Here is an 18781-nt window from a genome sequence, read left to right as displayed (position 1 = left end):
CGATCTAATCAGTCGCTCTATTTAATTTGCCTCTTGATAAATATGATGAATGCTCTAGGTATCAAAATTGAGAAAGTTAAGAAGCGACTGAATGTCTATGATGGTATGCTCGATCTGTCATGGACGGGACCAAGTACTACCCTTGATTGAGTTAACAACTAAGAGATTGCACAAGACATTAGTGATCGATGTCTAGGTTGAAAGTGTTGGCATGGATGAGAGAACCACCGTTAGCGGTCTCTAATGATCGCTCTTGCTGATGTTGAATTGTGAAAGATGTACCAATACTAACATAAACATATACTTTGTTCAACAATGCAAGCTACCAAATTTTTTGCATTTATCTTTGCTAATATCATGTATTTATGTCGTGTCCAATATCAATTAAAATTACCTTTAATAAAAACCACTTATTCAAGTACATATCTCCAAAATAACATAAAATTGCAAACCATTGTCATACAAAAAATTGATACGGAGTAACACTTTTATTTCACAATCCTAAAATAAAATACGTGACATTGTAACCATTCCTTCATGGAGCGAGTATGTCGGCCAATCAGTCCCTCACTCTACAGTCCACACTAGTCTCAATTTTCTCAAATATATTTAGCAAAATATTTGAAGCCTTACAAAATTTGATCAATAGGTCCAAATACAAACAAAAACACCCATGTTCACCAAATTCCCCTCAATTTTTTCTTCCCAATAACAAAAAATGACGATTCTCTCAACTCCACCACCTTCCATCTTCTTCCCCAATTCCTCAATCCTCCATTACAACCATAACCAATTCTCTTCTTTCTCTCTCCTCCCTTCTCAAAACCCACTTCTTTCTCTCTCCTCCACGCGTCCTTCTTCCAGAACCTTCTTATCCTCCCGTTCTTCCGCTTCTTCCTCCGATGAAGACGATGAATGGGGCCCAGACCCAAAGCCCAAGCCCAACCCTTCTGCCTCCGTGAACCCACCTGAGCTCAATGTTTCCATCACAGTTTCCGACGAATGGGGCGAGAAATCTGGGCCTGAGCCCAAGACTGAGTCCAGGTTCGCCGACTCTGACCCGCCCATTCGCGAGGATGAAGATGAGTGGGGCCGTCTTGCAATTGATGGCGAAGAGATTAAGGAGAGAGAAACTAATGGTAGTAGTAGTAGTTGGGTGAACAAGAATTGGGAGCTGAAGAGGTGTTTGTTGGATTCTCTTTATGGGTCGGAACTCGGGTTTCGGGCCTCGGCTGAGGTTCGGGCTGAGGTATCGGAGCTTGTTAATCAACTCGAGGCGGCGAACCCGAATCCTAACCCGACTGAGGTTCCGGGGTTGCTTGATGGCAATTGGGTTTTGGTGTAAGCTTTTCTATGTTCTTTTCTTGTTGTTTGATTTTAGTTCTTAATATGTTATGCTTACTTTGATGTTTATTGAATGGATTGTTGTTTTAATTTATAGGGAAGATTATCTTGTAGTTTAATTTAGGGTGCTAAGTGGAAAATGGGAATTTGTTGTGTGCCTATATTTGGGTTGTTTTGTTAATGTTATACTAGTCACGTACACTTTTTTGGGATGCTCGGAAAAAGAGATGATATGCTTGTTAGGATAGTAGTGAATTGTGATTGGATTTTTCGAAGTGCTCCTCAATTAGAATGAGTGATGGGGAGAATTATGCAACCATATAAAGGGTATTGCAATGAATGAAGTTATATCCTTCAATATAAAGGAGTAGGGTTAATGTGATAATCATGTATGGAACAAAGGAGTATGACTACTGACTCGCACACTGGTGAGGTTCCATACTAAACCATGAAGTAACCCTCTAACCTTATTGGCTAGTCACCATCCTAATTCCTAATAATATTATGATGTTGGGCAATATTTCTTCACAAATGGGAAATTCCCAACATAAAGAAGCACTAGGGATAAGATAGAGTATTAATAGCCATTTATTGTTATTGGTTGCCATTTTCCTTCAGAATTTTATTCTGTTGAAATATTTTGATGGAAAATTATGGTAGAACAGTGGAAGAGAGTTGGTGCATTAACAAGGAAATGTTGTCTTGAATCAGCCACGATTGTATGTTACTAAGTGCCAATTTTGTAAGAAGTTATAACTGGCCCTTTATTGTGTGTGTGATATTCTTGTGTTCAATGAACCTTTAGATGTTAAGATAGTTTATAGCAAATTAACAACATAAAACTCCAGAAAATAAGAGATCACATATTCACATGCTATAAAGTTGAAGAATATATTGACATCTGATGCATATTATCATAAACATCCTTTGATATTAACAATCATCATCTGGGGTTTTGTCTGAGCTATGACAGGAAATTTTATTCATCCTCTTTACCGTGCATCATCTATCATTTTCTCTGTATTTTATCAGGTACACAGCCTTTTCTGAGTTGTTGCCTCTTCTTGCTGTTGGATCTACACCGTTGCTAAAAGTTCAACAAATATGCCAAGCCATTAGCACCACCAGCCAAACTGTGGAGAATTCAACCACATTGTCCAGTCCTTTTGCAACGTTCTCATTTAGTGCAACAGCCAAATTTGACATTAGTAGTCCTTCAAGGATACAGGTAAATGAACAAACCTTTTATTTAGTGGTATGATGAATGTTGCTTGCACATGGTCTGGGTTATATATGAAGTCGAGTTAACAGCCTTGTCGCTCAAATCAATACCTTGTGTTGTGGAGCCACTTTCAGTTGTTTACTTGTGTATCTAATGTTACTGTTATGGGATTGCATTCTTTTCATCATAATGAATCCAAAAAATGTGTTCATGTAATCACATGTATTGCTCAAATGCTCGGTGCTGTAGGCACAGTGCTTAATGACCATGTAGTTGTGCAATGAACCTTACCCCCGAAAAAATCAACGAAAATCCTAATGTAAAATCAGAATGATGTCATATCCTAACTGCAATTGCCTCCAATGAAATTGTTGTGTGGGTGGGTGTTTATTTTGCTGGTTGGAGCCTTGGAGAGGGGGTAGATGGTGCAGCCTTATCTATACAATTAATTGTGCGGACTCTTAGGCTCAGACCATTCAAGTGCTCCCTTTGCCTTTTGTAGTCCCACCATTTGTATTCAGTTATAATCATTACTATTATCAAAGATAAGCTTTTTTGAGGCTCCATGACTATGACGTTTAGATCTTGTGATTTGGAGATTGAGAGCTACACAATTGTAATTGTGTCAGATAGGGAATGAGTTTTAATATTCTATTTTTATATGTGGGGATTGCTGATTTTTGGGAGGAAATTGTGTATGTGCACACTGTGTTTTCCACTAAGCGATGGGGCTTGACCAAGAGATATGCTGGAATTGTAATTCTTTGGTTTCAAGTAAGAGATTTGAGTAGAGTAGGATTGAGATGGGTGGTAGTAGCTTCGATCTAGATTTTTGTATGGGTTCTGGGTTCTTCCCTTGATTTTTTGGAGTGTTTACTCTCTTTCTCTTTCTAATTTTCTCCCTATTCATGTTTTCTTGCGTAGATCATCAGTTTACTTTTACAATAGATTATATACTTGTATATACTTTAAAAAGGGAAATTCACTACCTACCCAACCCAAATTCATTCCTATTCCTTTTCTTCTCCATCTAATTACCCAACCTCGGCATAATCCCCACCCCATTGCAAACATACCGCCACCTCCATCTCCACCTAGCGTTATCTTACTTCTATGTGAATTACTCAATAGATAACCATTCTTTAAGGCTTTAAGGGACTTTATGAAAGCTTATAACCTTCCTTCTCAATAAACATTAGTTAATGACCGTCATTATTAGCCTAACTGCTGTAACACCTTTAGAATCTTTGACAATTTGGTTAAGCAAGTAGAAAGAATTGATCTTTTGTTTAGAATAGAAGTAAGGTTTGTCATATAGGTCAGAGACTAATTTTGGGGATCTACACTTCGACATTTCGTTGATTGCACTTGAAAGCCTTTACGGGCCTCGTGGGGCCCATGGGGTGAATCTGAAGGAGACTATGTTTGTAATTTGTTAAATTGACATTAAGGAAACAAAGTAGATGGTTCCAACCACATAGTGGCCTCTAAGGACCTCATGGGGTCCATGGGATGAATATTAAACCTTTTTTTTCTAGGTCCAAAAAAATAAAAATCCTCCAAAAGTAAGGTTAATCTATGCTTTTGGAACAATTTCGGTGACTTTGGGTTGCAGTGTCAAAATCCAAGTGATGGTGGAAGATTCATATAGGGTCATAAAATATAGTTTGGAATCACATATGCCTACTAGTCGGTCACATAAAGGCCTGTGGTGACTTTGAGTTAATGGCGGTAGTCATTTCTATAACCAGCTAAATTGAGGTATTAGAGGTAAAGTGGACGACTCCAACCACACAATTAGCCTCCCGGGTTTGGTGGGGTGCATGGAATTTATCTCGAATCCTTCAGGAAAATCCGATAATAATAAAAATAAAGAAGTCTAATTCACACTTTCGGGTGTCAAAAACTTAATTGATGATGACTGATGAGGGATAGATCTTGTGCCATTAAATTACATAAAGACCCTTTGTGACCTTGAATCAGTGATAGAAAGCATATTTTTAAAAGGTAAAGTGGACGATTCCAACCACTCTGGCCTCTTGGGATCTCGTGGGGTTTACGGAAAGTATCTCAACTCCTTTCTTTTCAAGGTCCAAAGATAGATTAAAGTTGTGTGTTGAAAAGTGTAATTCCCCACATTTTACAAATTTTTGAGGAGGAATTGTTATTTTATTTCAGAATTTGATTATTTTCTTTCAGTTGAGATGTTTAAATGGGGATTAACACTTTGTATGGATATCAAATAAGGAAGGAAAGGAAGGGGAGGGAAAGAAGGGGAAGGGAAGGGAAAAAAAAGGGAGGGGGAGGTGAGCTCCATTTTCCCTCCAAATCTCTCCAATTTTGGAGGGATTATGCTTATTAAAGAGAGAGGGAAAATGGATCCCTCCCTCTCCTTTCTCTTCCTTCCCCCAATCCTTTACCCAAACAAGAGAGTTTGTCCCCCTCCCTTTCTTTTCCTTCCATCTCCTTCTATCCAAACAAAGCGTAAATGTGCTAATCAGCTGGTTTCTGATATGCAGGTTCAATTTAAAGAAGCCACTTTTGAGCCTCCAAAGATTAAATCTCAATTTGATCTTCCAGAGAATATAAATGTGTTTGGACAAAATATTACCCTTTCTCCTGTGCAGCAGCTCCTGAATCCTGTTCAGGAGGCAGCAGCAAGTATTTCACGGTCATTATATGGCCTGCCACCTCTTAAGATTCCCATTCCAGGTGAACGCACTTCATCTTGGTTGCTATTCACATATGTCGATGAAGATTTTAGGATTTCAAGAGGAGATGGTGGCCTCTTTGTGCTTGTCAGAGAAGGGAGTCCGCTTCTTGACTAGAAGTGCAGATGTGCCGTTTTGGTGCAATTGAAGAGATATCTTGCTGTGCTGCGTTTGATACATTCTGTAAAGAGCTTACTTGTTTGTAATTGATTTTTCTTTAAGATGGCACATTCCTTTCTTTAGCTTTATCATAGATAAGTAGTACGAGTAAGATATTGAGCTCAAGACTGCTAATTGCCTGAAGAAATTTGTAACAGGCTAATGATTGTTTATCTTGCCACAACTACACTGTTATTTGAATAAAGCTTTACAAGTAATTTACAGATTTACATCGTTAAAGCAATGATTTACTATCCTATTTCATTTAATCTCTTCTCAATCCACCACATTGTTTTCAAGTATACTCTTATACAAGTTCAACGAAGAAGCAAGGGCGTTGCATCAAGAGTTTTGTTTCTGAGATGGTACTGCCCTCTAATATTATGGAATACATGACAATTACTTTCTTTGTTATTTTGCCTCTTCGTCATGTTTTTTAACTTCAAGATACCACCTAACACTAGACATACAATAACAAGTAACAATCTTGAGAAGCATATGCATTCATCATCTACCCCATTGAAGTATTAGTATTTTGCATGGCAATTGTAATTTCCAACAGAAAAGCAGCTGAAAGCCTGAAGCCCATTTATCCTACAAGTAAATTTGATAATGAAAAAATGTCGAGGTAAAAGAAATTTTTGAACAATATTTATAACATTGCTAACAGATATCAAAGGCTGTTCCCGTATACATACCCTAATGAAATTAGTATAATGAAGGCTGTGCTTACAGTCTTACAGAAAGATTACAAACAACCTTCACGAAAAAATTGAAAACAAAAGGAAAAAAAAATGAAGACAAATGAGATTAAGCCTTCTTCTTTTTGGATTTCAGCATTACAGATCCAATGAAGACGCTCAGAAAACAAAGAAGTGTAACACCAGCAAGAACAGGGATGATGATTGCATACTCCTGAGGTAAGAAATACTGGTGGATGAAGTGGTCGCTGTCAACAAATGGCTGCAATGATCCACGAAGAATTTTGTTATATAATATAAGCTCAAACAGACTAAATATGCAAAATTAATCAAATTTGAACTTACCAGAATGATAACCCAGAAAGTACAGTACGTGAATATTGATAAGCTGATACAGCACAGCAGAAAACCAACAGCCCTGTCAGCCAGCTCCATCAGTATATGCTCCTCAGTTGCAGCAACTATGTTCTATCTTCTCTGTAGTGAGCACTTGTTTCACAAAAGAAAATAAGCAGAAAGGTTAATTACACTAACATCATCCAATTTATCCAATCCAAATCGTCGACTTCCAAATATAGAAGAGAATCTGTGTGATCGAGTGTGAATGTCATTCAAATAACAGGAGGCATGTGGTGAAGAAATTGAATCAACCACACAACTCGAATAAACATGAAGCAAAATAAAAAAAAAAACACATCAAACTGAATTCCTTTTATTTATTCATGTATCTGATGATAGCCTACTATCAGATTTTCAAGCCTAAAAGCTGAAAAACACACTCTATCCTGACTACTTCATACGAGTACAAACAAAAACCGCTGCTAGTCTCAAGAACTCAATGGAAGCATGGAGCTAAATAATACATTATTATAAATGTAAAATTGTAAATACGAATCAACCCAATAAAAACGAACTTTGATTTGATGTAAATTTATAGTCTCCAGTTAAGATCAATCGAAAGCACATTCAAGTTTTTAACCATAGAACTAGATCGAATTGGGGAAAATTGAGGGTAATTTTGATTTTTTTTTTTCATAGTACTAAAATCCCTTAATTGTCGTCAATCATACAGATAGAAAAAGAAATTAGGAAACTTCAAGTCTTTAATTACAGAATTAGATCGAATTGTCAAGGATCGCATACAATTGATTATTGAAGATAAAATTAGGGTTTAGAGGAGAGACACTACCAATTGAGGGTAAAACTGTGATCCGTCTGAGATGATAGGAATGAGAATTGAGAATTTACAGCGTTCGGCAAGTGGGAATGAGAATTTGGGAATTAGATGATAGGAATGGAATTGAGAATTTAAAGCAATTTCCCTACTTGGCGAGTTAGTACCATATACTCCTGGAGTACTATGAATCATGGCACTCCATACCTAATATATGCTTGAGTTATTTTGTTTAAACTTTATGTTATTTTGCTTAGATCTTGTGTTAATTTACTAAAACAATATGCTATTTACTTATTTACTTTAACATCAGCTCGTGCTATTTTACATAAAATAACACGTACTTATTTAAGAAAAACATATACTTCCTCTGTTTTAGTAATATTGCAACAACTAGACTTTTGCACTATTCATCATGCTTGTTTGAGCACAAATTATGATTTATACGTAAAGTAAAATAGTCATGTGAGGTCTTGTTAGATTCATCTTGTAAAATACTTTCACAATATCAACTTTTTATAATTTTTACTCTTATATAATTATAGATATTTAACATATAAAATGTGTTTTGGGATGCGTAATTTCATCCTTGTTGCAATATTTGTGGAATAGAGGAAGTATATAAATTGAAATAATAAGAAGTTCACATCAAAATAACATTAGCAAAGTTGAGTTTTAGGACATCGTGAAGAGAATTGAACACTTCAAGAGGTACTAAATTTCTAGTATGAACACATTTGAACCCTTAAATGGCTTCGAATCCACTGATTTCTGGGAAACCAGAAAATTGGAAAAAGAAAAGAGGAGAGAGAAAGTGTGTTTGATTTTGAGTTGGGGTAGCTGAGAGAAAGAGAGAGAGTGAGTGTGGGAGGTTGATTTATGGGAAACCCATAAAATTGGAAGAAGAAAAGAGGAAAGCGAAAGTGTGTTTGATTTTGAGTTGGAATAGCTGAGAGGAAGAGAGAGAGTGAGTGTGGGAGGAAGATGACCGAGAAAAAGGGCAATGAATTTATGGAGTACCATGTGCCAGAAGTAAGATAGAAATTGCGTGTTTGGCTAGTGATGAGAATAAGTTGGGAATATACTACCTCCGATTCTTATTATTCGCAACAAAGGAATATTTTATGTATCACATAATACCCCTTTGTTGCGAGTAATAAGAACCGGAGGTAGTATAACAAACAAATTTACTGATATAGTCTTATTAAGACCAAATTAGAAAATAACACCTGCTAAAGACCCCGATTTTGTTTTTTTAACACCTGTTAAAAAAAAAGTTTTATTATAACGCCTCCAAAAATCCCAAAATTTTGGTTTCACCACCCACTAACGGATTTTTGGATGGAAACCGTTAGTGGGGCTCATTAGGGACACGTGTTAATAAGGTATTGGCTTAAATAAAAGATAAATAAAAATAAAAAGTAAAATTAAAAAAAAAAAAAAAAAAAACCCTAAATCCTAACCCAGCCACCAGCCCCACCACCGGCGGACGTCACTCCACCGCCGGAGACCCCCACTGCCGCCGGAATACCTTCCTTCACCGGCACAACATCACCACCACCGTCGCCCCATCACCACAACAACTGCCGAAGCGCCGAAATCCAAGCCCCAACACCAGCCCCAACCCACTTGCCGGAGAAAACCATGCCCAATTCCACCCGTAGCCCTGCCAGATCCAGTTGCGACCTCACCCCTTGCTGGCGACGCGAAACCATGAACCTTAAACTAGCGAAAAGGATTGTTGGTGGCCAGTGTGGTTTCGACGGAGGGAGATCGGGAAAAGGAGGTGGTGGTGGCGACTTTTCCTTTTCGTTGGTGTAGGGATCGTGGTTTCGACGGTAAAGGAGGGGCTGTGGTGGGTGGGGTTGATGGCCAGCGATTTCGCCGGTGAAGGAAAAGGTTCCGGCGACACTGGGGGTCTCCGGCGGTGGAGTCACGGCGCCGGTGGCTGGGTTAGAGTTTAGGAATTTTTCTCTTTTTTTTTTGTATTTTTCTTTTTTTAAAACCAATAAACAACTGACACGTGTCCCTAGTGGGCCCCATTAACGGTTTCCATCCAAAAGTCCGTTAGTGGGTGGTGAAACCAAAATTTTGGGATTTTTGGAGGTGTTATAATAAAAAAAAAATTTAACAGGTGTTAAAAACAAAATCGGGGTTTTCAGCAGGTGTTATTTTCTAATTTGGCCTCTTATTAATATTTTTTTTCCTTTCTTATCATTAAGGGTAAATTTGTCTTTCTTAGTTAAAAACGATTATCAATCTTAATACCTGACCCTCCCTAGTACTAAAATAGGGAGTTTTTGTAAATTGGGATAAAAATTCCCATCCCCACCCAAACTCCTACCAAACGCCCCCTTATTTGTTAGATAGATAAAAAAAATTGTGACGGTGGAGTTAACCCATTTAAATTAGAATTAGGATTACATTCGCATTAGCATTATCTCAAGTTTGTTTCCATAAATAAAACGGTTTAGAGTATTATAAATAGACCCAAATATTTGAGTTTTCTCACTCAACAACAATATTTTTCTTTTGTCACCGTTTGATAATTGAGAGTATTTTCAACTAGCTTCTAGCTAAGAATCATCAATCGCAATAATGATGATATCTTTTAGACTTTTTGGAGAAGACATTTTTATAGGAAGAAAAAGTGATGACAATGTCAACAAGGTCATCAACCCTGAAGAAGCATGTAGTAGTAATAGTAATGATACTATCACTACGATTAAACTTTTTGGAAAAGACATTTATGTAGGAAGAAAAAGTCAAGAAGCATGTAGTAGTAATAGTACTAATGCCACTATTATTACTAATAATTCTCTTATTATACATGAAGAAAATCAAGAAAGGGTACGAAAGAGAGGTCGTTCTTCGGAACAAGGCCATAATAAGTCATCAAAGGTACCAAAGAAGCAAAAAAATCATGACAACGTCAATAAGGTTATCATCCCTGAAAAAGCATGTAGTAGTAGTAATGCTACTACTAATAATAATTCTCTTATTATACATGAAGAAAATCAAGAAAAAGAAGCATGTAGTAGTAGTAATGCTACTAATACTAATAATTCTCATATTATACATCAAGAAAATAAAGCATGTAGCAGTAGTAACGCTACTAATACTCTTATTATACGTCAAGAAAATCAAGAAAGGGTACTAAAGAGAGGTCGTTCTTCGGAACAAGGCCATAACAAGTCATCAAGGGTACCAAAGAAGCAAAAAAATCCAGGGCCGAGCAAAGAAGAAAAGAAAAAGGCAAAATTTAAACCCCCGAATCTTCCAAGTGAACTCGTAGAGAAAGCAATGGGCATGGGAGGTGGTCGCGGCGAGGTGCCTAAGCTTGTAATGCAAAAATACATTACTGCTTCGGATGTGAAAAGGCAACAAAATCGATTGTTGCTTACTAAGACTGACATGCGCGAGCATAATGGACTTGTTTTAACCGATGAAGAAAAGAGAGAGTTGAAAGAAGGCGGCGATATTAAGGTGACTTTAATACTGCAAAACAAAGAAGAGATGGAGCTAAATCTATCAATGTGGCCAAAGAATACGGATGAGAAAAAGACTCTGGTGCTGCAAAGTTGTTGGTGGGATGTGACAAACAAAATTAATCTCAAACATGGTGATGTTGCTCAATTATGGTCGTTTAGGTTTGGACAAGAAAGAAAGATTGCCTTTGTTTTCCTCCAAGTTGTTAACGACAATAACCAACTTAATAATGCAGTTACTATAGCTTAATTAGCTATTGATATTCTTCTATTAGAGGGTAAGACTTAAAAATAAAAGAGGGAGGGTTGTTTAATGCAACTAGTTAATGTTGCTATTGCTATTCTATTATTACTTACATCAAGGCTAGGATTTATTTCTTTTAGGGTGAAGTTTAAGGGAGTGGCCGATACTCCTATGAAGTTCACCGTAGACTATCGAGAATTTTCCGGCAACTAGTGCTGCCATTATTAGGTTGTTTTTATCTTTTTCTAATTTTAATAGGCTGTACTCTTTATGATAATAAGCATTTTCTCATTGTTTAAATTTGCTTTTGTTTCATACTTTCATATCCCTTTTATTCACAATGGAATCATGCAAGGTTTAAGCTTAAGGATACACAAAATTGACATCATGTTCACAGATTCGATGAAATTGAATCCGATGTTAACACCACCTAATTACAGTAATTTTCTGAGACAGCGATTCACTGGGATAAAAACAATAAACAAACAGGAAGAAAGAAAAAAAAAAAAAAGAGTTTCTATCTCTAACTTTATGACATTGGCCACAAGATGTCCAAGTCCAACAGACTTCAGCAGATTATCAACATAGAAGAGGAAGAATAAAGGCTGATCAAAGAGGCTAATGCTGTTGCATCCACAGCCTGATATCCTCTCTAATGACCCTTCCATATCCCAAACTTCCACTGCTTGGTGCCAACAATTGAGGGCCACTGAGGAAAAGTTGCCTGTACTGGGAGCCAACGGACTTCGGATGCCGCGCCATGATTGTGATGGAGGGAAAAGCTGTAGACCATGTAGGTCTAGTAGCAGAAAACAGATGCCTATCAGAACCCTTTTCAGAACTCCTGGTGCTGAATTTCTGGGTGTTGCCATCGTTTTTCTGGTGATAGTCCGATTGCTTAGTCATGGTAGTGCCTTGGTTGTGATTTCCCGGAGGCAACTCGTGGGGTGCACCACGGATATTGGCTGATGGTTTCATCTTGTCGAGCCATCTGAGGATCCAGTTCCCAACATTTCGACCTACTTGTATGTCTCTATCTTGAATGTTCCGATGAACCCTTAGCGCTACATCAAATACAGCTCGCGTTCGTCTGAATAAAATACAATAATTTAGAATTCTTACAACCAAGTTAGCAGCAGATAAGTGACATCACCCTAGACTTTAGTAATACTATTTGAAAAGTAGCCTGGCAGGGGAAAATCTTCAAACTTAATCTAACATAATGCACTCTCAAAAACTTCTACTGGGTAATCCTCACCAATTCTTCATTTACCAACAGCCCACTTAAATACTTAGGGAAAACTTGAAGACACCATTCAACTTCAGCAAAATAACCCATTTATCAACATTGTTTGCTTGACATACTATTGTAACAATTTAACTAGAGCAGTATGATGGTTTTTGAGAAATTATTAGCACCAAATGAGCAAATGAAAATCCCAAGAAAACTGAAACCATAGAAGAATAAACAAGAGCACATTAACAGTATCAACATGATCTTAGTTCTAACAAAATTGTTTCCTCGGAGTAGAGGATGAATTTCGCAATGATCTAGGGTAAAAAAGCTCCTTTTGTCCACAACTATGTTGATAAATATGGCATTTTACATAAAGGAAATGTTGCACCTGCACTTGTTTCTTTATTTCAAGATCATAAGATAAGAAATAATGACCCATAACATGAAGTCATATTCCCAAGTGAGCCTCAAAATAGAATTTGATGAAAAATTGAAGCTATGAAAAGTTCTTCAAGAAATTAAAAACCAAATATTCACAAACAAACAGACTAGACTAAACTACAGCACCCTAAATGGAATCCACTCAGGTACATATTCCATTTAGAAATGATCAACCCTTCAAAGAATATATTGTTTTTCAACTTGAATGAGCAAACAGAAGAAGAAAATTCCTAAAAGACAGAATATAAGAAGAAGCAAATCAGTAAATCACTAACTGGTTCACATTCTCTAGACTCTGGTTGCAACTTGCAAGTACTACGTTCATAGTAGAGCTAGGCAAGTAAAATGTAGACTGGTTGCAACTTGCAACTTGCAACTTGCAACTTGCAAATGAAAAAAAAGTAAGGTATGAGGAAAATATTTTAAGCTAGCAGCGTCTTTGCAAAAGGTATAAAGATGACGATCTTTGATGGACAATTGGAACAAAGTACTCAGCATACCTCTACCAGCAAGACAGATTCTCGGTCTGAAGGGAACGTTAAGGGTCTTTCAGCAGGCTTTTCATCCATTATAATGCATTGTCTCAATATTCTGACATGCTCATAGACGTGCTTATCTAGATTCAAGATATCAGAGATTCAGAGATGCAGCTCAGAGTGGTTATCATAAATGTACTCATTTTTTTGACAGCGAAGTAATTCAAGCAAACATGTCTCATTCCTTGTATACACTACCTCCATTAGCTCTCTAAGCATCAAAGACAAACATGCTAAAACACCAAAGCCCAAAGGACTTGGTGTGGATTCCAGCAACAACAAATCTCCTAAGGCTCCAATGACTAACAAAATAGTGTTTTACATAGCAGAGATATCTCTTGCTACGCCTGCTTATCTATTGCTATGCCTGCTCTGCCGCAGTTTGCAGCAAGCAATGGATTATCAAACAGCATGTAATTATGCACCAAAATACACTCATATTGCAATTGGTGGACAGCAAAACCCAGGGCTGTGCAATATAAAATCCTATCTTAGTTACTAAAGACAAAATATCAGCAATCCAGCATCAAAGTAAGCTAGTTTTGGCATTTCAAACATTTTCTTACCCTCTAGTCCTCTACGTGAATCCCATTATTGATTGTTTACTTCAGATAGAGGGTGAAACCCACTTCAAAGGTATTGCGACCATGATCTCATTGTCTTATGATTTACTACACTGCTGATGACCAAAAGTGCAGTAGGTCCATAATGCAAACTGTATAAACTTGTCTACCAACCTGCCTCCATCACTTTAGCCTTAGAGGACCAACATTCCGAGATCTAGAGAAATAGATTGGTTTCAAACACTTCCTGAAAATCCCTGTAACCAATTTCCTAGCCCAACCAACTTCATTCATGTAATGCTTTTTTACTTTCTTCATTGCATGAGATACATGAACCATATCCTCCGCATCCAACGGTAACCTAAACTTCATTTTACTAAAGGGTTCTCATATTAATTGCAAAGGATTGATCCTTACAGTTACTATGGATGTATTAGCTCCATCACACGAGTTGACACATCACTTCACTATTTGGACTATATATTTACCTAATCTAGAACTAATCTATTTCCAATTGGAGCATTGATAATTTGATAGGCAACATTATAACAAAATGTTGCAAAGTTTCTACATGAGAATCGTTTGCAAATCGGCAAATTCGTCACTAGGTTTATGGCTTCATACATTATTTAATCTTATTATTGTATACCTTCTTCACATAATTAATGGTCCAAAGAGCTAAGCAAATAAACATATCAAACAAACAAACAAGAAGAAAAACAAAAAAAGTTAAAATTAAACTAGAGAATATTCTTTTATTCATCACTGGTTAACAAGAAACCTGGAGCATATTCTAAATCAAACCCAAATTGCAACCATCGCCTAATTAACCTCATAAAAGAACTACAATGAACCCTAAAACTTCCGCTAAAATCCCAAATCAACAACATTCAACACCAATTCTCAAAAAATAAAAAATCAATCCAACATTACACAGTATAATAAGTAGCAGATTATCACTAATTTCACAGATTGTAATGTCTTATGATCATACAAATAATCACATTTTGTCAATAAGAATTAAAAGGCATAAGAAGAAAGTATAAAAATGAAGAAAAAGAAAGAAACCTTTGAGCAAAATTACGAATCTTAAGATGTTTATGCGAGATAAGACGACGTTGAATCTTCAAAGCAAGTCTATAAGTTCGTTTCAATCCCAAGAAATAAGCCGTCGCTAATGTTATCTCCCATAACACCATTTCTGGTTTTCTATATCTTTCTTCTCAAGTTTTCTGGGTTGATCGAAGAAGAAGAGTGAGATTTCTTGGTAACGTATTACTATTATAGCAACTTACAAGATCGTCAAAAGTACCGCCAGAAATTTCTTCCTCTTTTTTTTTTTTTTTTTTTCGGAAAAATTGGAGGCGCAGTTGGTTTTTATATGGTCTGTACTCAGAAAAATGGAGGTCTTGGTCTTGTTATTTTGGATTATAAAATTACTCCACCTGTTGGGCCTAATTGGGCTGGTACTGTATTGATAGATTGGGCTTTTATGTGTACCATGGATCATTTTTTTTAAAAGAATCAAACCCATAGTTCATCATTTCCTGGGTTACATTTTGATATCATATCTCATTGTTTCATTGTTTGATGATCCATAACATAGTAATAGTAACATCTAAAGAGTTATGAAGAAAGATGAGAGATTCCTCTAAAATAAAAACGGAGAGAGTATAAATTAATAGGCGTATGAGTTGTTGAAATTTTAGGTGTTGGGTGGGTGGATTCACGGTGAAACGAACTCACTCCATACTTTGTGAAATCTAAATTTTTTTTTTTTTTTTTCGGTGTTTAGAGAGCCACAAAGGCAAGTGATGAGATCGATCCCAGAATCACATAGAACCAAGAGGGAGCTCTAACCACTTGAGTTATCCCTCACTCTCGTGAAATCTAAATATTGGTTATATACGAGTATCATTTTTGAGTATGTTGCTCATGCCACAAGTTCTTCTTTATCCACAAAGAAAACAAAATAAAGTTTATTCTTCTCCAATAAGCTATGATGATAAAAGAAACCAGTAACCCACAATCTATCCAACTTTTGTAATCAAAGTGATGAATCGATTCAAAAATCAAAAGTTTTAAAAAATGTTGCAAAAGGTTAGCAAGCCATTGAGATTGAAGCTGATATATGTGTGGGAGGAAAGACCTTAATAAGCAATTTTTGTATTTTCAATTTGCTAATCTAACTTGCTAAGCTAGAATACGTGCGACACTCATGTGTAATCTAACTGGCGACACTCATGTGTAAAACGTAGCATACACTAATTTGTCAAGACAATTCATACTTTTTGAAGTCCTTTTAATAAAATTTGATTTTTGAACAGTATATTAAGAAAATTTGCCAAAACCTGTGTTTAAATACCTTCTTCTATAACTCAATCAATTTTCCCTAAAAATTCTCTATTAATATCTTCCCTCAGAAATTTATCATGACTAGACTTTTCTACGTTAACCTACTACTTCAAGCTTTGCATATGAGTAATGAGTTATGCAACGAACTCTATGTTACTATAAGAGTGAAAGTTGTTTGGCCAATAATATGTATAGATAAGATTAAATCTCATATTTTAGGTATCATCTGCAAAACTACATCCATTAAACTAGTTGTAGTTGAAATCTACCAACTACCGTTAAAAATGCTTAATTAATCTATCCGCAATCCCTAATCAACAAATCAATAATTGAGCTCTAGACTATTGTTGCATTTCACTCTCCCATACACTACGTACACAAGCTCCAACCATTCATAAAATGAAACGTAAAAGTGTAAAACGTTCATAACCATTGATAACTACATAAAAGTAAACACTCCCATCACACACTTCCAACGGTCACCCATCCTCAAAAATAAACAAACCGAAAAGCCAACGGTCACCGACGGATCGGATAAAATTGGGCTGACCACAAACCAACTTACTTTACCTCCACTTAATCTATATTAGGTTGGGCCTACCATTTTACTACCTAAAGTCACATGCAAATTACAATTATCACAAACGTTATTAAAAAAGGCTCTAATATCCTCCCTTCTACGACAAGCTTATGGGCCCGCCAAATGAAATGCCCTAATCCGTATTTCCACTTTTACTGTCTTTAATTTAATTAATTTTGACTTTTTACCAATTACTCTTGTTATTTACCATAAGTTAATTGAAATTACTTTAGATAATCATAGGTCATAATCTCATAATCAACTCAATTGATTCTTACCAAATCATAATCATTGATCATATTTGTAAGGATTGTAATATAGAGATAACCGTCTTTACTCCATTATGTTAAGAAATACTAGGAATGTCAAAAGATATATTTCCAAAAATAATATTTTATGCCGATTAATAAATATTCTTAATATATTCTCAATCAATTACGCGATACTAATTTTTACAACAAGAATCTATAATTGATATCATATTTAGCAAATAAAGTACACTTAACATTCTTTGAACTTCCGTTAAAAAAACACAAATGTTCAAAAACACCTGATTTACACTAACTTACTGTAAATCCGTGCTATAAAAGGAAACAATTTTCCTCCTTATTTGATTCGCACGTGCCAACTGATTTGGCAAAACAAAAACTTCTCTCGCTACCTAATTATTTAGACAACCACTTTCTCTCTCTTCTTCCTCATATCTCTTGCGATTTTCTTTCTCTTCAACCGTCGATTTTCTCTCTTCTCAGCCGGTGATTTTCGAGCTTTTTCTCTTTTCTCTTTCACTAGCGAAGTTGTTATTTGCTAAATTCAGGTTTGTTTATTTAAATTTTTGAGATTTTTGTAAGTTTAGTTGTTTTTATTCTTCAATTTTTAGGTTTTTTGATTTTTTTTTGTTTCGTTTTTTGTAGCGTTTGATTCTGCAATGGTGAAGAAGAAGAGTATAAAGAAGTCGTCAGATGTTGAAGGTGTGTTTTCTTAATTTTTTCATGATTTTTTCAGAATTTTCAACTCAATTTTCACTTATAAATGTGTTGTTATATGTCGAATTAGTAGTGCATGTTATTTTTAGAGTTTGCACTTGAATTTTTTTGCTTATTTTTTATGCAGATTATGATTGCTTATTAATTTTGAAGTTAATGTGTCTAATTTTGCTTTAATTTTTTGTTTATTGTATTTAATTGCTTAAAAATTGCTTATACATGTGTTGTTATATGTCAACCAACTTTTGCATGTTATTTTTCAGAATTTGCTCTTTGATTTTTTTGCTTTTTTTTAGGGAGATTATGATAATTGGAATTCAATTTTGAAATTAATGTGTTTTTTATGTAGTGTATGAGAATTTATAGGCAGCATGTCATTGTGTTTAGAAATCAAAGTAAAGGGGAGTAATATTATGTGGTATATGGGTCACTTATATGCATAAAAAGGGTAACATTTGTGCATACAAAGGGTAACTTTTTTGCATACAACCTGAATTTTCCCAAGAGTAATTTGTGAACTGGTAATTTGTGGTAATTTCTCTGTATTGATCATTATGCATAACTGATATTGGTGGTTCTATAGGTGGATATCGTTATAAATCGCCTTCACAAGGAAAAACAATGCCTAAAGAGTCTGCTAAGGCCAAAACAGTACCTAAGAAGGCGAAAACAGTGCCTGAAGAGTCTACTAAGGGTAAAATAGCACCTAAGAAGGCCAAAACAGTACCTAAGAAGGCGAAAATAGTGCTTGAAGAGTCTGCTAAGGGTAAAATAGCATCTAAGAAGGCCAGTGCCTGAAGAGTCTGCTAAGGTCAAAACAATACCTAAGAATGTCAAACCAGTACTTGATGTAAAGAAGAGAAAGAGGAGTTCTCAATTGGAATTGGTTTCTGATTCTGATTCTGATTCGGATACTTCAGCGTAAGAGAACATGTTTTCAATTATTCTTGATTTGCATTTTTTTAATTACATTTTGTTTATAGTCTATATTGTTTTAGTTACTTTTTTTTTTTAATTATTTAGGGACCAATGATGTTTGA

General features: G+C 35.8%; 4 protein-coding genes across 5 annotated transcripts; 2 read left to right on the top strand and 2 right to left on the bottom strand.

Moving 5' to 3' along the window:
• Positions 1-586: 586 nt before the first annotated feature.
• Positions 587-5676, top strand: LOC110732599 (probable plastid-lipid-associated protein 3, chloroplastic). Its single transcript, XM_021912559.1, has 3 exons — positions 587-1341; positions 2377-2572; positions 5086-5676. Exons 1-3 carry the CDS (start codon positions 719-721, stop codon positions 5392-5394), a joined length of 1128 nt encoding a protein of 375 aa, XP_021768251.1. The 5' UTR covers positions 587-718; the 3' UTR covers positions 5395-5676.
• A 370-nt stretch (positions 5677-6046) lies between these two features.
• On the bottom strand, positions 6047-7510 carry LOC110732601 (dolichol-phosphate mannose synthase subunit 2-like). Of its 2 annotated transcripts, XM_021912560.1 has the most exons (3): positions 7327-7510; positions 6483-6626; positions 6047-6399 (listed from the first exon to the last, which is right to left on the bottom strand). In XM_021912560.1, exons 2-3 carry the CDS (start codon positions 6570-6572, stop codon positions 6247-6249), a joined length of 243 nt encoding a protein of 80 aa, XP_021768252.1. In that variant the 5' UTR covers positions 6573-6626; positions 7327-7510; the 3' UTR covers positions 6047-6246. The 2 variants fall into 2 exon arrangements, with proteins under 2 accessions (XP_021768252.1, XP_021768253.1); XM_021912561.1 differs by lacking the exon at positions 7327-7510 and having other exon boundaries at positions 6483-7316.
• A 2355-nt stretch (positions 7511-9865) lies between these two features.
• LOC110732597 lies at positions 9866-11317 on the top strand. Its single transcript, XM_021912557.1, has one exon. It carries the CDS (start codon positions 9910-9912, stop codon positions 11047-11049), a length of 1140 nt encoding a protein of 379 aa, XP_021768249.1. The 5' UTR covers positions 9866-9909; the 3' UTR covers positions 11050-11317.
• A 75-nt stretch (positions 11318-11392) lies between these two features.
• Positions 11393-15420, bottom strand: LOC110732598. The gene is made up of 2 exons (XM_021912558.1): positions 14889-15420; positions 11393-12133 (listed from the first exon to the last, which is right to left on the bottom strand). Exons 1-2 carry the CDS (start codon positions 15017-15019, stop codon positions 11662-11664), a joined length of 603 nt encoding a protein of 200 aa, XP_021768250.1. The 5' UTR covers positions 15020-15420; the 3' UTR covers positions 11393-11661.
• Between the last annotated feature and the right edge of the window lie 3361 nt (positions 15421-18781).

Source organism: Chenopodium quinoa, unplaced genomic scaffold (genome assembly GCF_001683475.1).
Source record: "Chenopodium quinoa cultivar QQ74 unplaced genomic scaffold, ASM168347v1, whole genome shotgun sequence".
NCBI classification, from domain to species: domain Eukaryota; kingdom Viridiplantae; phylum Streptophyta; class Magnoliopsida; order Caryophyllales; family Amaranthaceae; genus Chenopodium; species Chenopodium quinoa.
The sequence above is the reverse complement of the archived record's forward strand: the minus strand, read 5'-3'. Positions and strand labels throughout refer to the sequence as shown.